Source organism: Boleophthalmus pectinirostris, unplaced genomic scaffold (genome assembly GCF_026225935.1).
Source record: "Boleophthalmus pectinirostris isolate CB_2022bp ecotype Guang Dong unplaced genomic scaffold, ASM2622593v1 HiC_scaffold_1, whole genome shotgun sequence".
NCBI lineage: Eukaryota > Metazoa > Chordata > Actinopteri > Gobiiformes > Gobiidae > Boleophthalmus > Boleophthalmus pectinirostris.
This window is the reverse complement of record NW_026570970.1, coordinates 4597417-4620006: the sequence shown is the minus strand read 5'-3', so window position 1 is coordinate 4620006 and position 22590 is coordinate 4597417. Positions and strand designations below refer to the sequence as shown.

Here is a 22590-nt window from a genome sequence, read left to right as displayed (position 1 = left end):
ATTACCCCACACACATAAAACATATAATTCCAATTCTATAATTAACTGGTGCTCTTGGGAAGCTGATGAGGATGGAATGAGGAATATTAATAAACCTATTAGACTGCATAAATAAATTAATTAATTACAAAAAACATATACAGTATATAACAAATAATTAATCAAAATAAATAAATAAATAATAATAAATTGGCTAAATAAGGACCAAACCCACTTCTCATGAGGCCAAATCTTTCTTTCTTTTTTTTTTTTTTTTTAAATGTACCACAGTTTTTAATGCACCTCAAAAAACTAGGCATACATGCACAACTGCACATTGCAAAAAAAAAAAGAAAAAGAAAAAAAACTAATACAATGTGTCTAATGTGATGTGATGTGTAATGAAATGAAAATAAATAAATAAATTAATTAATTAAAACAATTATAAATACATACATAAATAAAAAAAATAATAAATAAATAAATTAAATAAATAAATAAATGAAAATACAGCAAATAATTTATTCTTAATTCATAATTAAGAGTTATTATCATTTACCATTTACTCTTTGTTATTATATTATATTGTGATGTGTGATGTGCAGTGTTGGGGAGTAACAGATTACATGTACCGGAGTTATATAATCAGAGTACAAATTATGAGTAACTGTATTCAGTTACAGTTACTGTTTCAGTGAGTGTTAATTGGATTACAGTTACTTTGTTGAAATAAATGGATTACACGGCGGGATTTTCCTGTTTTCACATTTTGGGCTATATCCTTTTTTTTTCTTTTTTTTTTTTTTTTTCTCAGTAATTCCACTCATTGCTGGACACTATAACCCAGGACTAAACCAGGTCTAAACCAGGTCTAAACCAGGTCTAAACCAGGTCTAAACCAGGTCTAAACCAGGACTAAACCCAGGTCTAAACCAGGACTAAAACATGATTTAACAGGACTAAATCCTGCTGTGTGGCCGTGTCTCCTCATCTTCTATCAATAATATTTTTAATTTGGTTCAGTAAAGTCTGGACTTTTTATTTTCTTTTAACAGAAAAATCATCTTATGTTACGATTTCCTCGTCTTTGCTTCTCTACAGCAAATCAAGTAATCCAAAGTATTCAGATTACTTTACTCACTTTAAGTAATTTAATGGATTACGTTACAAACTACATTTTGGGGTATGTAATCTGTAATCTGTAGGGGAATACATTTTAAAAGTAACACTCCCAACACTGGTGATGTGACGATTTATTATTATTATTATTATTATTATTATTATTATATTTTTATTTATATTTATTTATTTTTATGCCGTAAAAATGTTATTGTCGTAGTTCCGCTTCTGTCATGTGACCTGTCATTCACAACATCAGTCCAAGATGGCGGCGGCGACTTCAGTTTTTCACAGAGTCAGAACAGGCTCCAAAATAAACGCCCAGTACGATCAGGATGGAAATATTATCCAGGTAAATAAGTATATGTTATTGTTTTATTCTAACGATACGTGATAAAGCTAAAAATCGCCCAAAAATACGCCTTAAATGGCTGTTAGAGAGTGCAACATTCCGTGTAGTCCACAGAACGAGCTAACTGTAGTTTTCTGTCTTTCAAATAATAAGCATCTGTACTAAATTATATATTTTAAATAACGTTGCTTTGTGTAAACATAAAGTGTTTCAAAAAGTCTTTAAGTGCATCAGAATCCGGTAACAAATTATAGTTAAATTTGGTGAATTGAATTGGAAAATAATTAACATAACAAGGTTTAAACTACGGGTATAAACAAAGACTAAACCAGGACTAAACAAGGTCTAAACAAGGACTAAACCACGTCTAAACAAGGACTAAACCAGGTCTAAACAAGATCTAATCCAGGTCTAAACAAGGACTAAACAAGATCTAAACCAGGACTCAATCAGTTATAAATCAGTTCTAAACCAGGTCTAAACCAGGTCTAAACAAGGACTAAACCAGGTCTAAACAAGGATTAAATCAGGACTAAACCAGGATTAAATCAGGACTAAACCAGGACTAAATCAGGTCTAAACAAGGACTAATCCAGGACTAAACCAGGTCTAAACCAGGTCTAAACCAGGACTTAATCCAGGACTAAATCAGGACTAAACCAGGATTAAATCAGGACTAAACCAGGACTAAATCAGGTCTAAACAAGGTCTAAACCAGGTCTAAACCAGGACTAAACCAGGACTAAACCAGGACTAAACCAGGTCTAAACCAGGATTAAATCAGGATTAAATCAGGACTAAAGCAGGACTAAACAAGGACTAAACCAGGACTAAACCAGGTCTAAACCAGGTCTAAATCAGGACTAAATCAGGACTAAACCAGGACTAAATCATGACTAAACCAGGACTAAACCAGGACTAAACCAGGTCTAAACAAGGACTAAACCAAGTCTAAACCAGGACTAAAAGGGAGAAATCAGGACCAGTATTTTGAACATTTATTTTATTCATTTATTTCTTCGTTGCTCGTGTTATTTTGTTGGCATCAATTTAAAGAAAACAGTCACAAATCTGACTTTTAACATAAATACGTATTAGAGCTGCTTCATTATGGAAAAAATCATTATCACGATTATTTTGGTCAATATTGAATTCACGATTGTTCAAACAATTATTTCTTTGTTACACGATGCATTTATTCAACAATTTTCTGTAAAAAAAAAAAACAAACTCCCAAACAAACACTGTTTTTGACAATTTACTAAAAACTTTCAAATTTAAAATAAATTCAGGCTACAAAAATGAGTCTTGGAGCAGTTGTATGGAGCGATGTATAAAACATGAAATGAATAAAATATACTTTGTTTGTCTCTGTTTAACAGAGTTTGGCATTAGAAGTACCTTTCACTTCAGCCTAAACCAGGGGTGTCAAACATACGGCCTGGGGGCCAGATCCGGCCCTCCAAGACCTTTAATCTGGTCCTCGGCTGATTTTCTACTAAAATATTTAAATTATATTTTCTATTAAAATCTTGTTAATTTTCTGTGGTGTTTATCACAGCAGCGTCTCCAGCGTCTCTGTACGTGGCCCCTCCCACCAGAGCAGCACAAATGAAGACTTGTCTCTTTCCCAATGCTCTTAAAGGACGATCGTTTTGACTGTTTTTGTGATCAAATTTTTATTCAAGTGTTATTATTTGCAGTTATACATGTTCCAGTTAGCATTGCAGTTTTTTCCCTTTTAACCCCCCCCCCCCCCCCACCCTTAAACTCCCTATTGACGGGCATCAACATACATATGTACACACACATATACTTATACATATACATATATACATATACATACATATACATATACAATACATATACAATACATATACATATACAATACATATATAATACATATATACAGCATCTAAATAAACACACATACCCATATACACATATTATAGTATATATGTAATATATACATAAACATGTATATACACATACACACACACACACACAAATAAAAAACAAAACAAAAAAACCCCACATATCCAGGTTTATATTCCCTCTATACAAAACACGGCAAATTTCCTCCGTCAAACGACATCAGCAGAAATTGCTTTATACATACTTGTTATGTACCAGACATAGAAAGTTAACTGAAAGTATACATATTGTGTACATTCTAAGAACATATATAATGAAAAATCTCCAGGTAACAACTATACAATAGATTCAGATCTCAGTTTGATCAACAGATTGGACCAGCAAGAAATGTTTTTGGTTTTTGCTCCGTGCATTCGAGCAGCAGAAAGCTCCAGTTGAACGATTTCTCCGAAAGATAGTAGCCATTCTCTCACAGTCAGAGGTTGAACTGATTTCCACCGGCATATTACCATTTTTTTGGCAGCTGTAAGACATACGCGATGATTGTTAATTGTCAGATTTAGTTTGGACGTGTCGTTTAGCAAAAGAAACCTCTGAGTGCAAGGTGTGGTTATTCCTATTAATTTTGACATTGTCTTTGTGACATGATCGTTTTGACTGTTGACCGTGACACCCTCATCAACAAAATGTCCAACATGAGAAAAGTGGAGCCGAGTGCAGGATTTTCCAACATAAATTGACTTATTCCTATTTACATACAAGTTCATGTTAAAACTTTGTGTTGAAATTGTATTTTTCTTAAAGTTTCAGGTTGTTCATAATATTATAATATTTTGTAAAAGAAACAGTTCATCAATTAAAAAAGATTTCTGTAATAGATTTGTGTTTCTCTGCACAAATATTTGAACTTATTGTTATTTTTTGGGTTTATATGACATGAGTTTTCTGATCTGGACACTTTGGGATCAAAGTCGGTTGGATACGACCCCCGGAACGAAATGAGTTTGACACCTCTGATCTAAACCCTTTTGGTTATGATCCAGGGGATTGTTTTGTTTTGTTTTGTAGTGCTGCAAAATGACCGAATAAACAACTACTACTACTAAAAAAACTTGAAATAAGGCATAGAAAAACATACATTTATCCAAAATAAACTATATATCCATCTGTTCTACAATCTCTATGTTTAAAAAAATAAAAATAAATATTATACTTAAACTTATTTACATGAAAAATATCCTAAAATAAACTTGTTAAGCTTTCTTTTCAACTCGATTATAAGAGCTTGCAGATCGTTTCACACACAAATCGAAATTGTGATAAAAAAAAATTCAGTTAACTGCACAGCTTTAATACATATCCAACCCATTATTTGCCTTGTTTTTGCTGCATGAACAAAAGGAAGAGGAAGAAGATAAATCTTATAAACCCTGCTCCTTTCACGGGTTTGTAAATGTGTAAATGTCTCTTCCGACAGGTGGAGACGCGAGAGGACGAGGAGCAGAGCGTCAAACTGGCTGAGATCCTCGAGCTGCTGCTGGCGGCCGGGTATTTCAGAGCCAGAATTAAAGGACTGTCCCCGTTCGATAAGGTATGGAGAAAACAAGGATCGATATTTAATCACTGTTGGGGAGTAACAGATTACATGTACTGGAGTTAAGTAATCAGAGTACAAATTATGAGTAACTGTATTCAGTTACAGTTACTGTTTCAGTGAGCGGTAATTGGATTACAGTTACTTTGTTGGAATAAATGGATTACACAGAGGGATTTTCCTGTTTTCACATTTTGGGCTAAACCAGGACTAAAGCCAGGACTAAAACCAGGTCTAAAACCAGGACTAACTCAGGATTGAACCAGGACTGAACCCAGGTCTAAAGCAGGTCTAAACCAAGACTAAATCTGGACTAAAACCAGGTCTAAACCAGGTCTAAAACCAAGACTAAATCTGGACTAAAACCAGGTCTAAAACCAGGTCTATACCAGGTCTAAAACAGAACTAAAACAGGATTAAACCAGGACTAAACCAGGACTAAACCAGGACTAAACCAGGTCTAAACCAGGTCTAAACCAGGTCTAAACCAGGTCTAAAACAGGACTAAAACAGGATTAAACCAGGACTAAAACGGAACTAAACCAGGTCTAAAACCAGGTCTAAAACCAGGTCTAAAACCAGGTCTAAAACCAGGTCTAAACCAGGTCTAAAACCAGGTCTAAACCAGGTCTAAAACTAGGTCTAAACCAGGTCTAAAACAAGGTCTAAACCAGGACTAAACCAGGTCTAAAGCAGGACTAAATCATGCCGCGTGGACCGTGTCCTCTCGTCTTCTATTAATAATGTTTTTAATACGGTTCAGTAAAGTCTTTGTTTCTCTACAGCAAATCAAGTAATCCAAAGTATTCAGATTACGTTACTCACTTTAAGTAATTTAATGGATTACGTTACAAACTACATTTTGGTGTGTGTAATCTGTAATCTGTAGGGGATTACATTTTAAAAGTCACCTTCCCAAAACTGCCCGCATGGGTTTATAAGACACATAAAACAATAAGCAGACAGATTACACATCCAACATAAAGTGTCCTTTTACGGAGGTCCCAGGTTTTCACCTACACGTTATCAACAAGACACAAACGTCACTATTCTGCGCTGAAGTAGGCGAAAATTGTTAATGAACTCTGTGTTACTGAAGTGAAGCACATCACCACTCACCACTCTTGGCTCCGTCTCCACATCCACACGTTCCTTTCAACGAACTGAACCACAAAACACCACGACCAAAAACCTCGTCCTTCTCCTTCTCAATCTCCTCCTTAAAACAAGTAAGTTGTTCATGTTCTGGCTCCGGTACGAGAGGAACTTTAAAATCTCCAGGTGCTCGATGCTGCGTCCATGTTTGGACAACTTCTGTAAACACAGAGACGCTCGCTGCGGTTGACGTCGTCGTGTCTCCAGTGTCACATGTGGGACACTTTTGGGCTTTTAAAGTTCACACTGGAGTCACATACAAGTCACATTTAAATGGAAATGTGAACAACTTCGCAAAAACATCGGATTTCACAAAAAAAAATCCAAATGAGTGTTAAGCCCTGCAGTCTGAACGTAGCCTAAAACTCTTATTGTCTTTGCAGGTGGTCGGGGGAATGACCTGGTGCATCACGACCTGTAACTTCGACGTTGATGTGGATTTGCTCTTCCAGGAAAATTCAACTATCGGCCAAAAGATGTGAGCGCCCCCTGCCGTCCGGGTCCTGCAAACACGTGTGAAGCAAATTTCAGAGCAGATGATCTTGTTTGTCTCTAAAGTAGTTTTCTGTGTGTGTGACCCCAGAGCCCTCACAGAGAAAATCGTGTCCGTTTTGCCCAAAATGAAGTGTCCGCACCGGCTGGAACCGCATCAGATCCAAGGCCTGGACTTTATCCACATTTACCCCGTCATACAAGTGAGACATCCTATATTCCAGTTATTTATTTATTTATTTTGCACTTAGATTGGTGGTTTTCCAATTCTAGAGTTTCTTCTTCTAGAGTTTTCTTCAGATTCTTTGTGTTTTTAATTTATTAAAATATTATTGTACTTTGCCAGAAACGGTAAATTCAAAAATGTTAAACCTGATCATTTCTATTAGAGACAAGACCCAAGATCTCACTGTATTACAACAAAAATCTGCATTTTAATCATATGAATTTTAGCTGCTCCCAAATCACACGATTTTACAGAGAAAATTGGTTGTTTAGAACTTAAAAAATACAACAAAAAACCCCAAAACAATTACAGTATTTTTTGGACTACAAGGTGAACTTAAAAAGTTTCTCAAAAATCGACAGTGCACCTTATGTATTAATTCTGGTTGTGTTTACTGACCTCGAACAAATTTTATGTGGTACACGGTGCTCAAAAATCTGTAAAAATGTTTTAGTACGACTTAAGTCTCGCGGAGTAAAGGGTGAAATAGTTCTGCATCTGCATTTATACCATCTCTCTCTGTTTACACGTGAACGCTTGCGGGTAAAAACGACAAAATATTTTATCAGAAGTGCCTTTTGTTTAGACAGTGATGGCATTTTTGGGGCTTAAAAACGCAAAAATCTGAAATCACCCTCCAGAGTGGAAAAGTTGAATATGCTCCGCCGTAATGTTTCTGTCGACACTGCAAGACGCAAAACTCTGGTCAGATCTGCTCAGGTTGCGTACCGTATTTTCCGAGCTATTAGGCGCTCTGGATTATAAAACCCACTGTCATTAAATGGTCTATTTTCTAACTTTTTCACAAATAAACTGCACCAGACTTTAAACGAAACAGCAACAGCAACAACAGTTGGATGGGTCAGTGTAGGGATGGGCGATATCTCGATATTTTAAATATATCGAGATATTTTTTTAAAACTCAATATGAATTCTGACATATCATATATATCGATATTATGCGTATTTTTAATTCTGATTTCTCCACTTTGCTTGTTTGTCTTCTCTGTCGTCGCCCGCGTGCACCCCCGCCTCCTTGATTTTGTTCGCTCGTGTCTCATTCACTCTTCACTATCGCCGTGAACGCCGAAAGATGAAAGATGCTGCCAGTGAAAAGCTTCTAGCGCCACGAAACTTGTCCACCATTTACAGACAAAACCATCAGCAGCACATCCTCATATTCCACCGAGTCATGTCCTTTAGTCCAAAAGAAGTTGAACCGCATGAGCAGCATGTGGCGTGCGCTGTTTAAGCAAATCAGCCATGTGCTTTTTAGGTTTAGTTTCTGTAAAATGTAAACACACGTGCGCAAAACTGCAAACACATTATAATGTCAAAATGGCTGATGTGGCTCTAGAGTCGTTATGCTTTATATGTTGTAAAGTTTAGTAATGTAAAGTTTATTTATGCAGAAGATTTTAATGAATAATCTGTTGCAGTGTAACTTGTACAACAGTGTTTGGAAACGTTGGGTTTGATCTGCAGTGGATTGTGGGATTAAACCTCAGAGCTCCTTACTGCTCGATAAGAACATGGATCTGTTAAAATAAGGAACATCCTGAGCTTCTTCTGCTGAAGGAGCTCACGGTTCTGGTTATGGTCTGGTTTACAGAGTTAATGCAAAGATGAGCTTGTGTTGAGTTGTTTTATTTATGAATGAAAAGAAGGAAATATGTTTTATTTCTTTTATTTTACAGTTAAATTATTATTTATGTAATTAGGGTTTTTTGTAATCTTAAATGTTCCTATATGAACTGCCGACCTCTTACACTTTAATTTAAAAAAAAAAAAAAAAAGGACCTTGTGGAATTTGGCATATTTGTTTTTGCAGTTTTCAGTTTTAGGGGGTTATTTTTTCCTGTACATATATCGAGATATAGCAAAATATAAAAAGATATATTTTTTGATCCATATTGCCCAGCCCTAGGTCAGTGTATAGGGCGCTCTGGATTGCGGGGCGCGCAGTCGTTTTTGATGGGGTTGGCGACTTAAGAGTGCTTCTAATAGCCCGGAAAATACGGTACGTGTTTACGTCACATACAACACCACCTAGTGTCACCACTGAGCTGCATGGTGTTCATACCCAGTCGAATTTCATGTCTAATTGTTGTTGTTTTTTTAAGGTCTAAACAGCCAATTTTCTCTGTAAAACTGTGTGATTTAGAGGACGAAATCTGACTATTTTTGTGGTATTGATTATAAGATGGTTTTAGTGCTTTAATACTGAACGTGACAAGCCTATTTGTATTCAGTATTCTGTAACTAAAAGCATTTTCAAAGTGTTTTTCTCATCTTCTCATAAAAAAATGAAATCACTGAGCATCCATTTTGTGTCGTTGCTTCTGTAGTGGCTGGTGAAACGTGCCATAGAGACTCGAGAGGAGATGGGCGACTACGTGAGGGCCTATTCCATTTCACAGTTCAACAAAACACACAAACTCCCAGAGGTAAGGATGGACTTCAACCACAACCAAGACTGTTGAAAATGTATATACTGTATTTTTCAGACTATAAATGTCATTTTTTTCATGTTTTGTGTGTTTCCTGTGACTTATTCTCCGGTGCGACTTATATATTAAAATGTTTGAGTGAAGTGTGGAGAGGTTCTAGTCTTGTGTGTGAGTATCTGCTGCTCCTGTTCCTCCTGTACCACTGTCACTTGGCTCTACTGCGCATGTCTCCTGCAGAAAGAGCCTCTGTCCTGTCTGTATCATGTCAGTCGATCGCACCGTTACTTCTGCACCACTGAACGATTTAACATTTAAACAAACTTATAAAGACGACTGAGAAGACTGAACACAAATGCCCCCAAAAACGAAATCAGATTTTGCAGATTACAAACTGCGAGTCGTGAAATCTGCAGCTGAAAACGGAAATCGAGCAGCAGAACGAAAGTTTGGAGTGACAGAGAAACTTGTCACTACGATGAAACTTTCCTGAAGTCACTGGACGGATGGACAAAGCCTGGACTTCAGTGACACCGAAATCATCCTGTCGGGATTCAGAAAGACCCCAATAATTCTAACAGGAACTGATGCTGAGTCTGACGACAGCGACACAGAAGAGTTTGCGTCGCTCTGTTTACCTCCGGAGGTCGAGGCCGAGTTGCTCAGAAGTGACACCGAGGATGAAGAATTGAATGGATTTAGTGATTTGGAGTGAGATGGAGAGTTTGTTAAACTTGTTCTGTTCTGTTGTTTATGTTATAGTTTATCTGAAGAACTGTTCATATGTGACGTTAATGTCTGTTGTTCTCTCTTCTATTGTTTTTACTACAACTTGACTTTACACAGGAAATGTCAGTTCCTGGTCTCTGATTTTATAAAATAAATTTCCCCAAAAAAGTGCAGCTTATAGTCTGGTGCGATTTACCGTTTTTTCCGGGCTATTAGACGCTCTCTTAAGCCTCCAACTGCATCAAAAAACGACTGCGCGCCCCATAATCCAGAGCCCTATACACAAATCCACTCGGGTGTCTCAGCACGACTTGAGTAAACTACAAACATGCACCACCCGCAGAACATGCAAACACACACGGAGCAGACAGCGACCGCACGGCGAAACCCACCCACAGACACACTCATCACTCCATGCCGACGAGGAACGGAACGGAGGAACGAACCGAAAAAGCGACGAGCGCGACGTGCCGCTTCTAGACACGACTGAACAACTGAGTCACTGCGAACACGCCGACAATCCGTTGGTCCCAGACACACCCTCCCTACACGCCACAACTGAACAAAGCCCAGAGTCACCGTGAACGAACAAACAAACAAAACCAAAGTCACGTTTTTTAAAAAAGTCCTTGACCATTGTGACTTTATAATCCAGAGCAGTATATATTTTTTTCTTCTTCATTACAGTCTGGTGCGACTTACAGTCCGAAAAATACAGTATATAGAGAAACTTTTAAAAAAACGCCCCGCTCGTCTTAGCGAGTCGTGTGGTCCTCTGTGTCTTTTATTTATTTTATTATTTAACTTATTTTTTGCTAGTTTATGATTTTATGTTTTTTGCTTTTATTTGTTTTGTGTTTTTTTTTTTTATTTTAGAGTTGGTATGATCAAATGTGGGCAACTTACCTTTTTGTTGTCTTTGTTTTATGATTTCTGTGCAGCACTTCGGAACCTGCTTTGTTTGTTAAATGTGCTGTATAAAAAAAAAAAAAAAAAAGGATTTGGATTTGAAGTGGATTTGAATGACGTATAAGTGCTTTTCTAATTGCTCCCCTTGTCTGTAGGATGTAGAGTTCGAGAAAAGAAAAGGCAAAGCTGTGAAGACGGTTCTGGAAGTTTTGGTGAGTTTTTATTACGGTGTTATCCACCGCAAGATTAAAATCTCATAGGACGATATTAATTATGAGTTTTGTCGTGTTATTGCTTTGTCGACGCTTCACCCACTGCGATTTTTTTAAAGGTGCGTCGTGTAACTTTTCGGTTTTGGGTCCGTTACGGAGGCCGAGAGGGGTCGCAACAATCGCAAACGCCGCAACAAATACAAATGCGACAACACAAACGCAAATGCCGCAACATGTTAAAAAGCCACAACACATCAAAATGCCACAACACGTTAAAAGCCACAACACGTCAAAAAGCCACAACACATCAAAAAGCCACAACACGTTAAAAAGCCACAACACATTAAAAAGCCACAACACGTCAAAAAGCCACAACACATTAAAACGCCACAACAGAAGTGACCACGGGACTCTATTTTAATGCAAACGCCGCAACAAATACAAACGCCACAACACAAATGCAAATGCCACAACACATCCAAATGCCACAACACATCAAAAAGCCACAACACATCAAAAAGCCGCAACGGAAGTGATCGCGGGACTCTATTTTCCGACGGACCGATCAAGCGGCAAGTGAAGAAGAAGAACTACAACGTGAAAGGAATAATGATAAAACAATAAATGACTTTTATTACTTTTACTTACGTTTCCAACTTCTCCGTTCCTTTACTTTTCACGTTGTAGTTCTTCTTCTTCACTTGGCGCTTGATCGGTCCGTCGGACAATAGAGTCCCGCGGTCACTTCTGTTGTGGCTTTTTAACATGTTGCGACATTTGCGTTTGTGTTGTGGCGTTTGTATTTGTTGCGGCGTTTGCATTAAAATAGAGTCCCGTAGTCATTTCCATTGTGGCTTTTTTTGGTTTGTTGTGGCTTTTTGTTGTGTTGTCGCATTTGTATTTGTTGCGGCGTTTGCGTTTATTTTGACATCTCTCGACTTCCTTAGTCCGTCACCTCCACCTCCACCAGAAAAGTTACACAGTGCACCTTTGAAGCTCAAAAGCGTAATAAAAAGCTTCTTCTAAAACTCTTTAACTCTGCGGTGACGTTGCAGGACGTGTACAAACCTCAGAGAAAGTACAGGAGGCAAAGAGACGCAGCTGATCTGACCGATGAGGAGTCCAGGGTCCACTCCACTCTGCTGGAATACGGCAGGTCAGTACACACAAACATACACACACAAACAAACACACAAACAAAAACCTTTATTTACTCTATATACAGACAGATTAGCGATCACCTGAAAAATATTAGAAAAGACGGTATTTATATGATGAGGGTCTGAGCAGAAGAAGCAAAAGTGGCGTCGTGTCTTCACTTTTTATTCCGCGTTTAGACGAGCGTTTTCGGGAGGAAATCTGTGTGCAGACGGTGACGCAAAAGTGTGTGGAATTCGACTGTGTATGAACCCCAGGCGGCTCGGTGGTGATGTTTGTGACGTAAATGTGTACGCGACCTAAGCAGATCTGACCAGAGTTTTTCGTCTAAACCAGGGGTGTCAAACTCCTTTTGGTCCGGGGGCCGTATCCAACTGACTTTTATCCCAAAGGGGCCGGATCAGAAAACTCATTTCATATAAACCCCAAAAATAACAATAAGTTCAAATATTTGTGCAGAGAAACACAAATCTATTACAGAAATCTTTTTTAATTGATGAACTCTTTCTTTTACTAAATATTATAATATTATGAACAACCTGAAACTTTAAGAAAAATACAATTTCAACACAAAGTTTTAACATGAACTTGTATGTAAATAGGAATAAGTCCATTTTTGTTGTAAAATCCTGCACTCGGCTCCACTTCTCTCACGTTTGACATTTTTCTGATGAGGGTGTCACGGTCAACAGTCAAAACGATCGTCCTTTAAGAGCGTTTGGAAAGAGACAAGTCTTCATTTGTGCTGCTCTGGTGGGAGGGGCCACGTACAGAGACGCTGGAGACGCTGCTGTGATAAACACCACAGAAAATTAACAATATATTAACAGAAAATATAATTTAAATATTTTTGTAGAAAATCAGCCCAGGGCCAGATTAAAGGTCTTGGAGGGCTGGATCCAGCACCCGGGCCGTATGTTTGACACCCCTGGTTTAAACGAAAGGCACTTCTAATAAAATACATTGTTGTTTTTACTTGCAGGCGTTCTCATGTAAACAGGCCCTTAGTTTAAAGTTGATGTGGTGGGAGTAGGCATGGATCTATAATAAAAACCTCCCGCTCTTTCCCGACACCAGGCCGACTAGTGGTCGCTCTAGGTACTGCAGCTCCGAGAGTTTGGGTCCAGAAACAATTCTCCCACAGAGCGCAATGCATTTTTTGGGGATTTCAAACTGCCCATGATCAGAGCATCCACAACTTTCACGAAGATCGGATTTTGTAGGATTATTTTTTTTATTTTCACAACATAAACTTTTTAAAATGTTTAAATCCTCAAAGCACCTAAAAGTTCACTTTGTAAGACTTAGCCCCTCCCCGCTCTGAGACCGCTCTAGCAGCTCTCGCCCTGATTGGTCCAAACTAGGGATGTAACAATAACCAAAATATCGTGATATCATATCATCAGAAGTCTCTCAATAGTGTCGTGGACCATCACAATATACTGAATCACAACTTTCTTTGCTTAAATTCATTGTTGTGGTGCAGCAGTAGCTAAAAAAAAGACAGAGAACTACATAGACCATGATCCTTTGCTCCATTTCAGTGCAGACGACAAGAAGAAATAACAGTTCTAACACTTTTAAGTCTTAGTTCTTTGGATTAAGTCTGGTCAAGGCATTTTAAGAGGAGAAAGTAGCGTATTTACCATTTTGTTAACCTCCACAAAATATCTCAATAAATATCGTACCGTGAGATGTATATCGTGAAAATATTGCGTAAATATTAGGGGTGTAACGATATCCAAGTCTCACGATACGATATTTATTGCGATATCGTGGGAAAGCTCACAATATGGTGGGGTACAATATTTTCACGATATACATCTCACGGTACGATATTCATTGCGGTATTTTGTGGAGGTTAACAAAACTGTGAATATACGACTTTTTCCTCTTAAAATTTCTTGACAAGACTTAATCCAAAGAACTTAAAAGTGTTAGAACTGTTATTTCTTCTTGTCGTCTGCACTGAAATGGAGCAAAGGATCATGGTCTATGTAGTTCTCTGTCTTCTTTTTTTAGCTATTGTTGCACCATAATAATTGATCATTAAGAATTTCGTCGGTTACGTTCATTTTTAATCGACAAACTGAATGTAGGTTGCTGGGTAACCAAACATTCGTTGATGCAAATGTTCAGGTTTTCATTATCTTTCATTGGGCCATTAAACTGAGCGTCTCTCATAGTTCTCTGTGACTCAGAAGGAGTGAGCAAACACAAACAATCAATCAGTCTGCAACACACCGAAGCACAAATGCACATTTAACGATGATTTGTACAAGAAATTCCTCGCTTTCCGTCCCAGTCGAGACAAGTGTGAGTCCATGTGCACAGTGTACAAAGCAGCACATATGTTTTGGTGTCCAGTGGGAAAAAGCAGGGACAGGAGGACACTGAAAACATTAAAAAGTTTTGCCAGGTGAGAGTCGCTCAATGTCGATGACGAGTCCCCGCCCCCTCCCCCCGTACGGTGTCCTGGTTTTGACAAACACAAATTTGGTCACAATAACCTGTATTCACCTGAGTCATGTCTTTTAATCTGACAGAAGTTAAACCGCATCAGCGACACAAGAGCTGTTTTTTTTTTCTTCACTTAGTTTATGCAAATTAGCCATGTGGTTTTAAGTTTTGTTTCTGTGAGATTTGTGCAAAACTGACTTAAACACATTATAATGTCAAACGGGCTGATGTGGCTCTAGAGTCGTTACAGTTTATATGTCGTAAAGTTGAGTTTATTTATGCAGATTAGTAGTGCAGATAGTAATAATAATGACGATCATTTTAATATAAAAACGTTAATGATTAATCGATAATCGATCGTTAATTCTCCCGACGATCGATTAAGAAAATTTTATCGAATCCCCTTCCCTAATTGTGATGATCCACGATATTATTGTTAGAAATTTAACGATACGATATCACGATATTTCGGATGTTGTTACATCCCTAATCGTGAGCTTTCCTACGATATCGCAATAAATATCGTCCCGTGACAATATCGTATCGTGAGACTTGGATATCGTTACATCCCTGTTTAAAATCCCAACCAGGATATCGGCAGAAACAATATTTTGGAGCTGCTATGATCCACCGAATTTTCATCGGACCCTAACGACGCCAGTATCGATATCGGCGCCTTCATTTTTATTTCTGATGCTTTGCAAAAAAATATGATGTGGTTATTTTTATTTTGATAAACTTGACCCCTTCCCCCTTCGTACGTTTTCTTGGTTTTTGCCTCTTGAAGCTCTCTCTCTTCATGCTTTTCTCATTCTCATCCCTCCATCTCTCCCACTCCCCCCCGTAGACAGACAAATCTCCATATCCCGTAAGTAGCTCCTCCCCCTGCGTGTGTCTGTGCCGTGTTCACATTTCGAGCATGACGAGGGCCGCAGACTCGTTTCTCTTTCCTCCTCGAGCTGCCGTTCTTCCGGCTGTCAGTCAAAAGCGTCGTATGAAGAGGTGTCCCAAAGAAAACCACGGAATGTGAGGATTAAACCTGAGGGAGGCTTCAGGAGCAGACAGGTCGATTTTTCAAAATAAAACCAAAAATAAGAAAATGAAAAAAACTGCTATTTTCTTCATTATTTGTCTCCAAAATCAAAATGAAAAAACAGATAACGACCGTAAACTGCGATGCGAGGACTGAACCAGGACTAAAACAAGACTAAACCAGGTCTGAACCAGGACTGAGTTCCTGAATAATCAGGACTGAGACCGGGACCAGACCAGGACTGAGACAGTGATTGAGACCAAGACCGGGACTGAGACTAGGACTGAGACCAGGACTTATACTGAGACAGAGACTGAGACCGGCACCAGACCGAGCTGAGACTGACACAGACAAGGACTGAGACCGGGACTGAGACCACAACTGAGCCTGGGACCAGACGGGACCAGACTGGGACCAGACCGGGATCAAACTGGGCCTGAGACCAGGACGGAGACCGGGACTGAGACCGAGATTCAGACCAGGACTGAGACCGGGACCGAGACCATGACCACACCATGACCAGACCGGAACTGAGACCATGAGCAGACCGGGACTGAGACCAGGACTGAGACTGAGACTGGGACTGAGACTGGGACTGAGACCGGGACTGAGACCATGACCAGACCGGAACTGAGACCGGGACTGGGACCGGGACTGAGACTGGGAACAGACTGGGACTGAGATCGGGACTGAGATCGGGGCCAGGCCGAGACCGGGACTGAGACCGAGATTCAGACCAGGACTGAGACCGAGACCGGGACCTAGATCGTGACCGAGACTGAGACTGGGACCAGATCGGGATCAGACTGAGCCTGAGACCAGGACCGAGACCGGGACTGAGACCGAGATTCAGACCAGGACTGGGACCGTGACCTAGACCGTGACTGAGACCGGGATCTAGATCATGACCGAGACTGAGACTGGGACCAGACCGGGACTGACAAAATGACAAATTGTTATCCGTTTTTTCATTTTGACTTTGGAGACAAATAATGAAGAAGATTGTTTTTGTTTTTGTTTTTCTTATTTTTTGGTTTTATTTTGAATGACACACACATTAGTTTGGATCCTCTCTCCTCCCTGTGTCTCCTCCGTGGCCTCGACTTCCTCCCCCAGTTCCCGCAGAATCGAGTAGAGGAATCAAGGAATCAAGGAAGCGAGGAAACAAGGAAGTGAGGAAAGAGAAATGAGGCGCGGCCCGGGTTTCTTTGATGGTCCATGTTGCTTTTATGTGGCATGGCGTTTCTTTGGTCGTGTGATTCGTTTTTTTTTATTTTTACTTCATTTTAATAATTTCTGTTTAACTCAAATCTTTTTCAGGAGGTACGGATTCAGCAAACAGACAAAACAAGACAAAGTAAGTTCACAAAGTTCTGCCTCAAAACAAACGACTTCTAGCAATACTTCTACTTCTGCAGTTGTAGGGAGTATTATCAGTTACATAATGGCGTGTTGTACAGTTGTAGGGAGTATTATCAGTTACATAATGGCGTGTTGTACAGTTGTAGGGAGTATTATCTCTTACATAATTGTGAGTTGTTATACAGTTGTAGGGAGTATTATCTGTTACATAAGGATGACTTGTACAGTTGTAGGGAGTATTATCTGTAACATAAGGATGACTTGTACAGTTGTAGGGAGTATTATCTGTTACATAAGCGTGAGTTGTACAGTTGTAGGGAGTATTATCTGTAACATAAGGATGACTTGTACAGTTGTAGGGAGTATTATCTGTTACATAAGCGTGAGTTGTACAGTTGTAGGGAGTATTATCTGTTACATAAGCGTGAGTTGTACAGTTTTAGGGAGTATTATCTGTTACATAAGGATGAGTTGTACAGTTGTAGGGAGTATTATCTGTTACATATGGATGACTTGTACAGTTGTAGGGAGTATTATCTGTTACGTAAGGGTGAGTTGTACAGTTGTAGGGAGTATTATCTGTTACATAAAGGTGAGTGTACAGTTGTAGGGAGTATTATCTTTTACATATGGATGACTTGTACAGGTGTAGGGAGTATTATCTGTTACATAAAGGTGAGTGTACAGTTGTAGGGAGTATTATCTGTTACATAAAGGTGAGTGTACAGTTGTAGGGAGTATTATCTTTTACATAATCATGAGTTGTACAGTTGTAGGGAGTGTTATCTGTTACAAAAGGATAAGTTGTACAGTTGTAGGGAGTATTATCTGTTACATAAGGATGAGTTGTACAGTTGTAGGGAGTATTATCTTTTACATAATCATGAGTTGTACAGTTGTAGGGAGCATTATCTGTTCCGTAAGCCTGACTTTGTGACAGTGACAGTGTTGTACAGTAAATGTGTGTTTGTATTTGATGTTTTGACCAGGTGGACGGTCAGAAGTCGGTGGCAGGTGTCCCGTCAGGAGCAGACGGGTCGGAGGAGCTGGACCTGCAGGAGGTGGAGGAGGTCAGGTCCACGCTCAGGACACGGCACTAGAGCTCGAGACCAAACAAAAACAAAACATATATATATTATGATCGTCAAAGGTCCCACAGTAATGTCTTGGATCATCACAGAAATATCGGAAGTACAAGTTTACAGGTCGTGTAGAGGCAGTGGTCCTCAAACTTTTCAGCTCCACGGACCGGTTTATGTCCGAGGACCGGGGGCTGGACAGCATGGTTTATTCCTGGTTTAGTCCTGGTTTAGACCTGGTTTAGATCTGGTTTAGTCCTGGTTAAATTGTTGTTTAGTCCTGGTTTAGTCCTGGTTTTAGTCCTGATTTTAGTCCTGATTTTAGTTCTGGTTTAGTCCTGTTTGAAATTTGGTTTAGTCCTGGTTTTGTCCTGTTTGAATCCTGGTTTAGTCCTGTTTTTGTCCTGGTTTTACACCTGGTTTAGTCCTGGTTCAGTCCTGGTTTGGATCTGATTTAGACCTGGTTTAGTCTTGGGTTTAGTCCTGGTTTGGATCTGATTTAGACCTGGTTTAGTCTTGGGTTTAGTCCTGGTTTGGATCTGGTTTAGACCTGGTTTAGACCTTGTTTAGTCTTGGTGTTAGTCCTGGTTTTAGTCCTAGTTTAGTCCTGGTTTAGATCTGGTTTAGACCTGGTTAAATCCTTGTTTAGTTCTGGTTTTAGACCTGGTTTAATCCTGGTCAAATCCTGGTTTATTCCTGTTTTAGACCTGGTTTAGACCTGGTTTAGACTTGGTTTTAATCCTGCTTTTAGTCCTGGTTTAATCCTGGTCAAAATCCTGTTTTAGTCCTGTTTTTACACTAGTTTAGACCTGGTTTAGACCTGGTTTAGTCTTGGGTTTAGTCCTGGTTTTATTCCTGGGTTTAGTCCTGGGTTTAGTCCTGGTGTTAGTCCTGGTTTAGACCTGGTTTAGACCTGGTTTAGACCTGGTTTAGACTTGGTTTTAATCCTGCTTTTAGTCCTGGTTTAATCCTGGTTAAAATCCTGTTTTAGTCCTGTTTTTACACTAGTTTAGACCTGGTTTAGACCTGGTTTAGACCTGGTTTAGACTTGGTTTTAATCCTGCTTTTAGTCCTGGTTTAATCTTGGTTAAAATCCTGTTTTAGTCCTGTTTTTACACTAGTTTAGACCTGGTTTAGACCTGGTTTAGTCTTGGGTTTAGTCCTGGTTTTATTCCTGGGTTTAGTCCTGGGTTTAGTCCTGGTGTTAGTCCTGGTGTTAGTCCTGGTTTAGACCTGGTTTAGACCTGGTTTTGGTTTTAGTCCTGGTTTCATGAATCAAACATTTAGAATACGTTTTGGTCAACAGTAAACGGTAAAAAACTGGAATAGTGTGGTGTTTTTAATCTTTTGACCTCTAGTGTATACTGTATTCTTTTGGTTCTGTTGTTATAATGCGGTGATGTGTTTTTGTTTAGATGCGGATCAAAACCCTTAATGACCAACATGTCTGCCATGGCGATCGAGGAGGTGTGTATCGATACTCTACAAACTGTAACCTCACTCTGCCTTATACTCGTGTTGGCTCCTTTTGTGTTTCACCGATGTTTGTCTGTGAAATGATGTTTCTTCTACATGTGAATCTGTAAATCTGTGAGTCTGTGAATACTCATTTCTCTGTGGCGATAATGATGTAACTAACTGATCTCTGCACTGATACAATACTGGTATCGGATCTCTGCACCGATACTGGATATTTTTAAGGATCAGATATTGGCTCAGTCGATATTTTCTATTTGGATCTATAAATTTGTGTAATAAGACGACAACAGTGTTGGGAAGGTTTACTTTTAAAATGTAATCCCCTACAGATTACAGATTACATACCCCAAAATGTAGTTTGTAACGTAATCCATTAAATTACTTAAAGTGAGTAACGTAATCTGAATACTTTGGATTACTTGATTTGCTGTAGAGAAACAAAGACTAGAAAATCTTCACATAAGAAGTTTTGTCTGATAAAAGAAAATAAAAAAGCCCAGACTTTACTGAACCAAATTAAAAATATTACTGATAGAAAACGAAGAGACACGTCCACACAGCAGGATTTAGTCCTGTTAAATCCTGTTTTAGTCCTGGTTTACTCCTGTTTTAGTCCAGGTTTAGTCCTGGTTTAGATCTGGTTTAGACCTGGTTTAGACCTGGTTTTAGACCTGGTTTAGATCTAGTTTAGATCTGGTTTAGATCTAGTTTAGACCTGGTTTTAATCCTGGTTTAGTCCTGGTTTAATCCTGGTTTAGACCTGTTTTAGTCCTGTTTTAGTCCTGGTTTAGATCTAGTTTAGACCTGGTTTTAGTCCTGGTTTAGACCTGGTTTTAGACCTGGTTTAGATCTAGTTTAGATCTGGTTTAGATCTAGTTTAGACCTGGTTTTAATCCTGGTTTAGATCTAGTTTAGATCTAGTTTAGACCTGGTTTTAATCCTGGTTTAGTCTTGGTTTAGATCTAGTTTAGACCTGGTTTTTGTCCTGGTTTTAGTCCTGGTTTAGTCCTGGTTTAGATCTGGTTTTAGATCTGGTTTTAGACCTGGTTTAGATCTAGTTTAGATCTGGTTTAGATCTAGTTTAGTCCTGGTTTTAATCCTGGTTTAGTCTTGGTTTAGACCTGGTTTAGTCCTGTTTTAGTCCTGGTTTAGATCTAGTTTAGACCTGGTTTTAATCCTGGTTTAGTCTTGGTTTAGATCTAGTTTAGACCTGGTTTTAGTCCTGGTTTTAGTCCTGGTTTAGTCCTGGTTTAGACCTGGTTTTAGACCTGGTTTTAATCCTGGTTTAGTCTTGGTTTAGACCTGGTTTTAGACCTGGTTTAGATCTGGTTTAGATCTAGTTTAGACCTGGTTTTAGTCCTGGTTTAGTCCTGGTTTAGACCTGGTTTTAGACCTGGTTTAGATCTAGTTTAGATCTGGTTTAGATCTAGTTTAGACCTGGTTTAATCCTGGTTTATTTTTAGTCTGTTTAGACTGGTTTAATCCTGGTTTAGTCTTGGTTTAGATCTGTTAGACTGGTTTTTGTCCTGTTTAGTCCTGGTTTAGTCCTGGTTTAGATCTGGTTTTAGACCTGGTTTATCTAGTTTAGATCTGGTTTAGATCTAGTTTAGACCTGGTTTTAAATCTAGTTTAGACTGGTTTAATCCTGGTTTAGTCCTGGTTTAATTTAGACTGGTTTTAATCCTGGTTTACCTGGTTTTGTCCTGGTTTAGTCCTTTAGATCTGTTTAGACCTGGTTTAGATCTAGTTTAGATCTGGTTTAGATCTAGCCTGTTTATGCCTGGTTTAGTCCTGTTTTAGTTATCCTGGTTTAGTAGTCCTGGTTTAGTCCTGGTTTAGACCTGGTTTTAACCTGGTTTAGTAAGACCTGTTTTAGTCCTGGTTTAGTACCTGGTTTAGATCTAGTTTAGACCTGGTTTGTTCCTTGTTTTAGACCTGGTTTAGCCTGGTTTAGATCTAGTTAGACCTGGTTTTAATCCTGGTTTAGTCCTGGTTTAGTCTGTTTAGACCTGGTTTTAGACCTGGTTTTAATCCTGGTTTAGTCTTGGTTTAGACCTGTTTTAGTCCTGGTTTAGACCTTGTTTTAGACCTGGTTTAGATCTAGTTTAGACCTGGTTTAATCCTGTTTTAGCCTTGTTTTAGACCTGTTTTAGTCCTGGTTTAGATCTAGTTTAGACCTGGTTTTAATCCTGGTTTAGTCTGGTTTAGTCTGTTTAGACCTTTAGACCTGTTTAAACTGGGTTTAGATCTAGTATGTTTTCCTGTTTAGTATTGTTTAGTCCTGGTTTACCTAGTTTAGACCTGGTTTTAATCCTGGTTTAGTCTTGTTTAATCTAGATCTAGTTTAGACCTGGTTTAGTTTCCAGCAGTGAGTGGAATTATCGGGGGGGGGTTTAGCCCAAAATGTGAAAACAGGAAAATACCGCCGTGTAATCTATTTATTTCAACAAAGTAACTGCAATCCAATTACCACTCACTGAAACTGTAACTGTAACCGATTACAGTTACTCATAATTTGTACTCTGATTACTTAACTCCGGTACATGTAATCTGTTACTCCCCAACACTGGACGACAATAATACTGGACAGTGTTGACCCAAACACATAGTAATCTTATTCTGTAGTAGTTACTTAAAATGAGACATAACAGTTACAAAACACACACATGATAGTTTTATTTATTTACTCTCTGCTCCACTGTCGGTTGATATCGATCATTAGCGGATACTTAAAGCCAAACTATCGGCATCAGTGTTGGAACAGAAAAAGCTGGATGATGTCTCTGTGCAAAAAAAAAGGTAAAGTTTCTGACATGTGGGTTTGTTGTTGTGTTTTTCAGGGGAGGCTGACGGCCAGTGCAGTGGGGCAGATAGTGGGACTCCAGTCTGAGGAGATCAAGCAGATCGCCTCCGAGTACAAGGAGAAGGTA

General features: G+C 38.9%; 1 protein-coding gene across 1 annotated transcript in view; it reads left to right on the top strand.

The window, feature by feature from the left end:
* Window positions 1–1352: 1352 nt before the first annotated feature.
* Window positions 1353–22590, top strand: part of ccdc93 (coiled-coil domain containing 93) — a 39454-nt gene continuing 18216 nt past the window's right edge. The window contains 12 exon segments of the mRNA XM_055152239.1: window positions 1353–1450; window positions 4803–4916; window positions 6458–6552; window positions 6658–6769; window positions 9141–9239; window positions 11033–11089; window positions 12145–12245; window positions 17061–17097; window positions 18092–18097; window positions 18099–18172; window positions 19597–19648; window positions 22501–22587. Coding sequence (XP_055008214.1) covers window positions 1364–1450; window positions 4803–4916; window positions 6458–6552; window positions 6658–6769; window positions 9141–9239; window positions 11033–11089; window positions 12145–12245; window positions 17061–17097; window positions 18092–18097; window positions 18099–18172; window positions 19597–19648; window positions 22501–22587 — 921 coding nt within the window. The 5' untranslated portion in view covers window positions 1353–1363.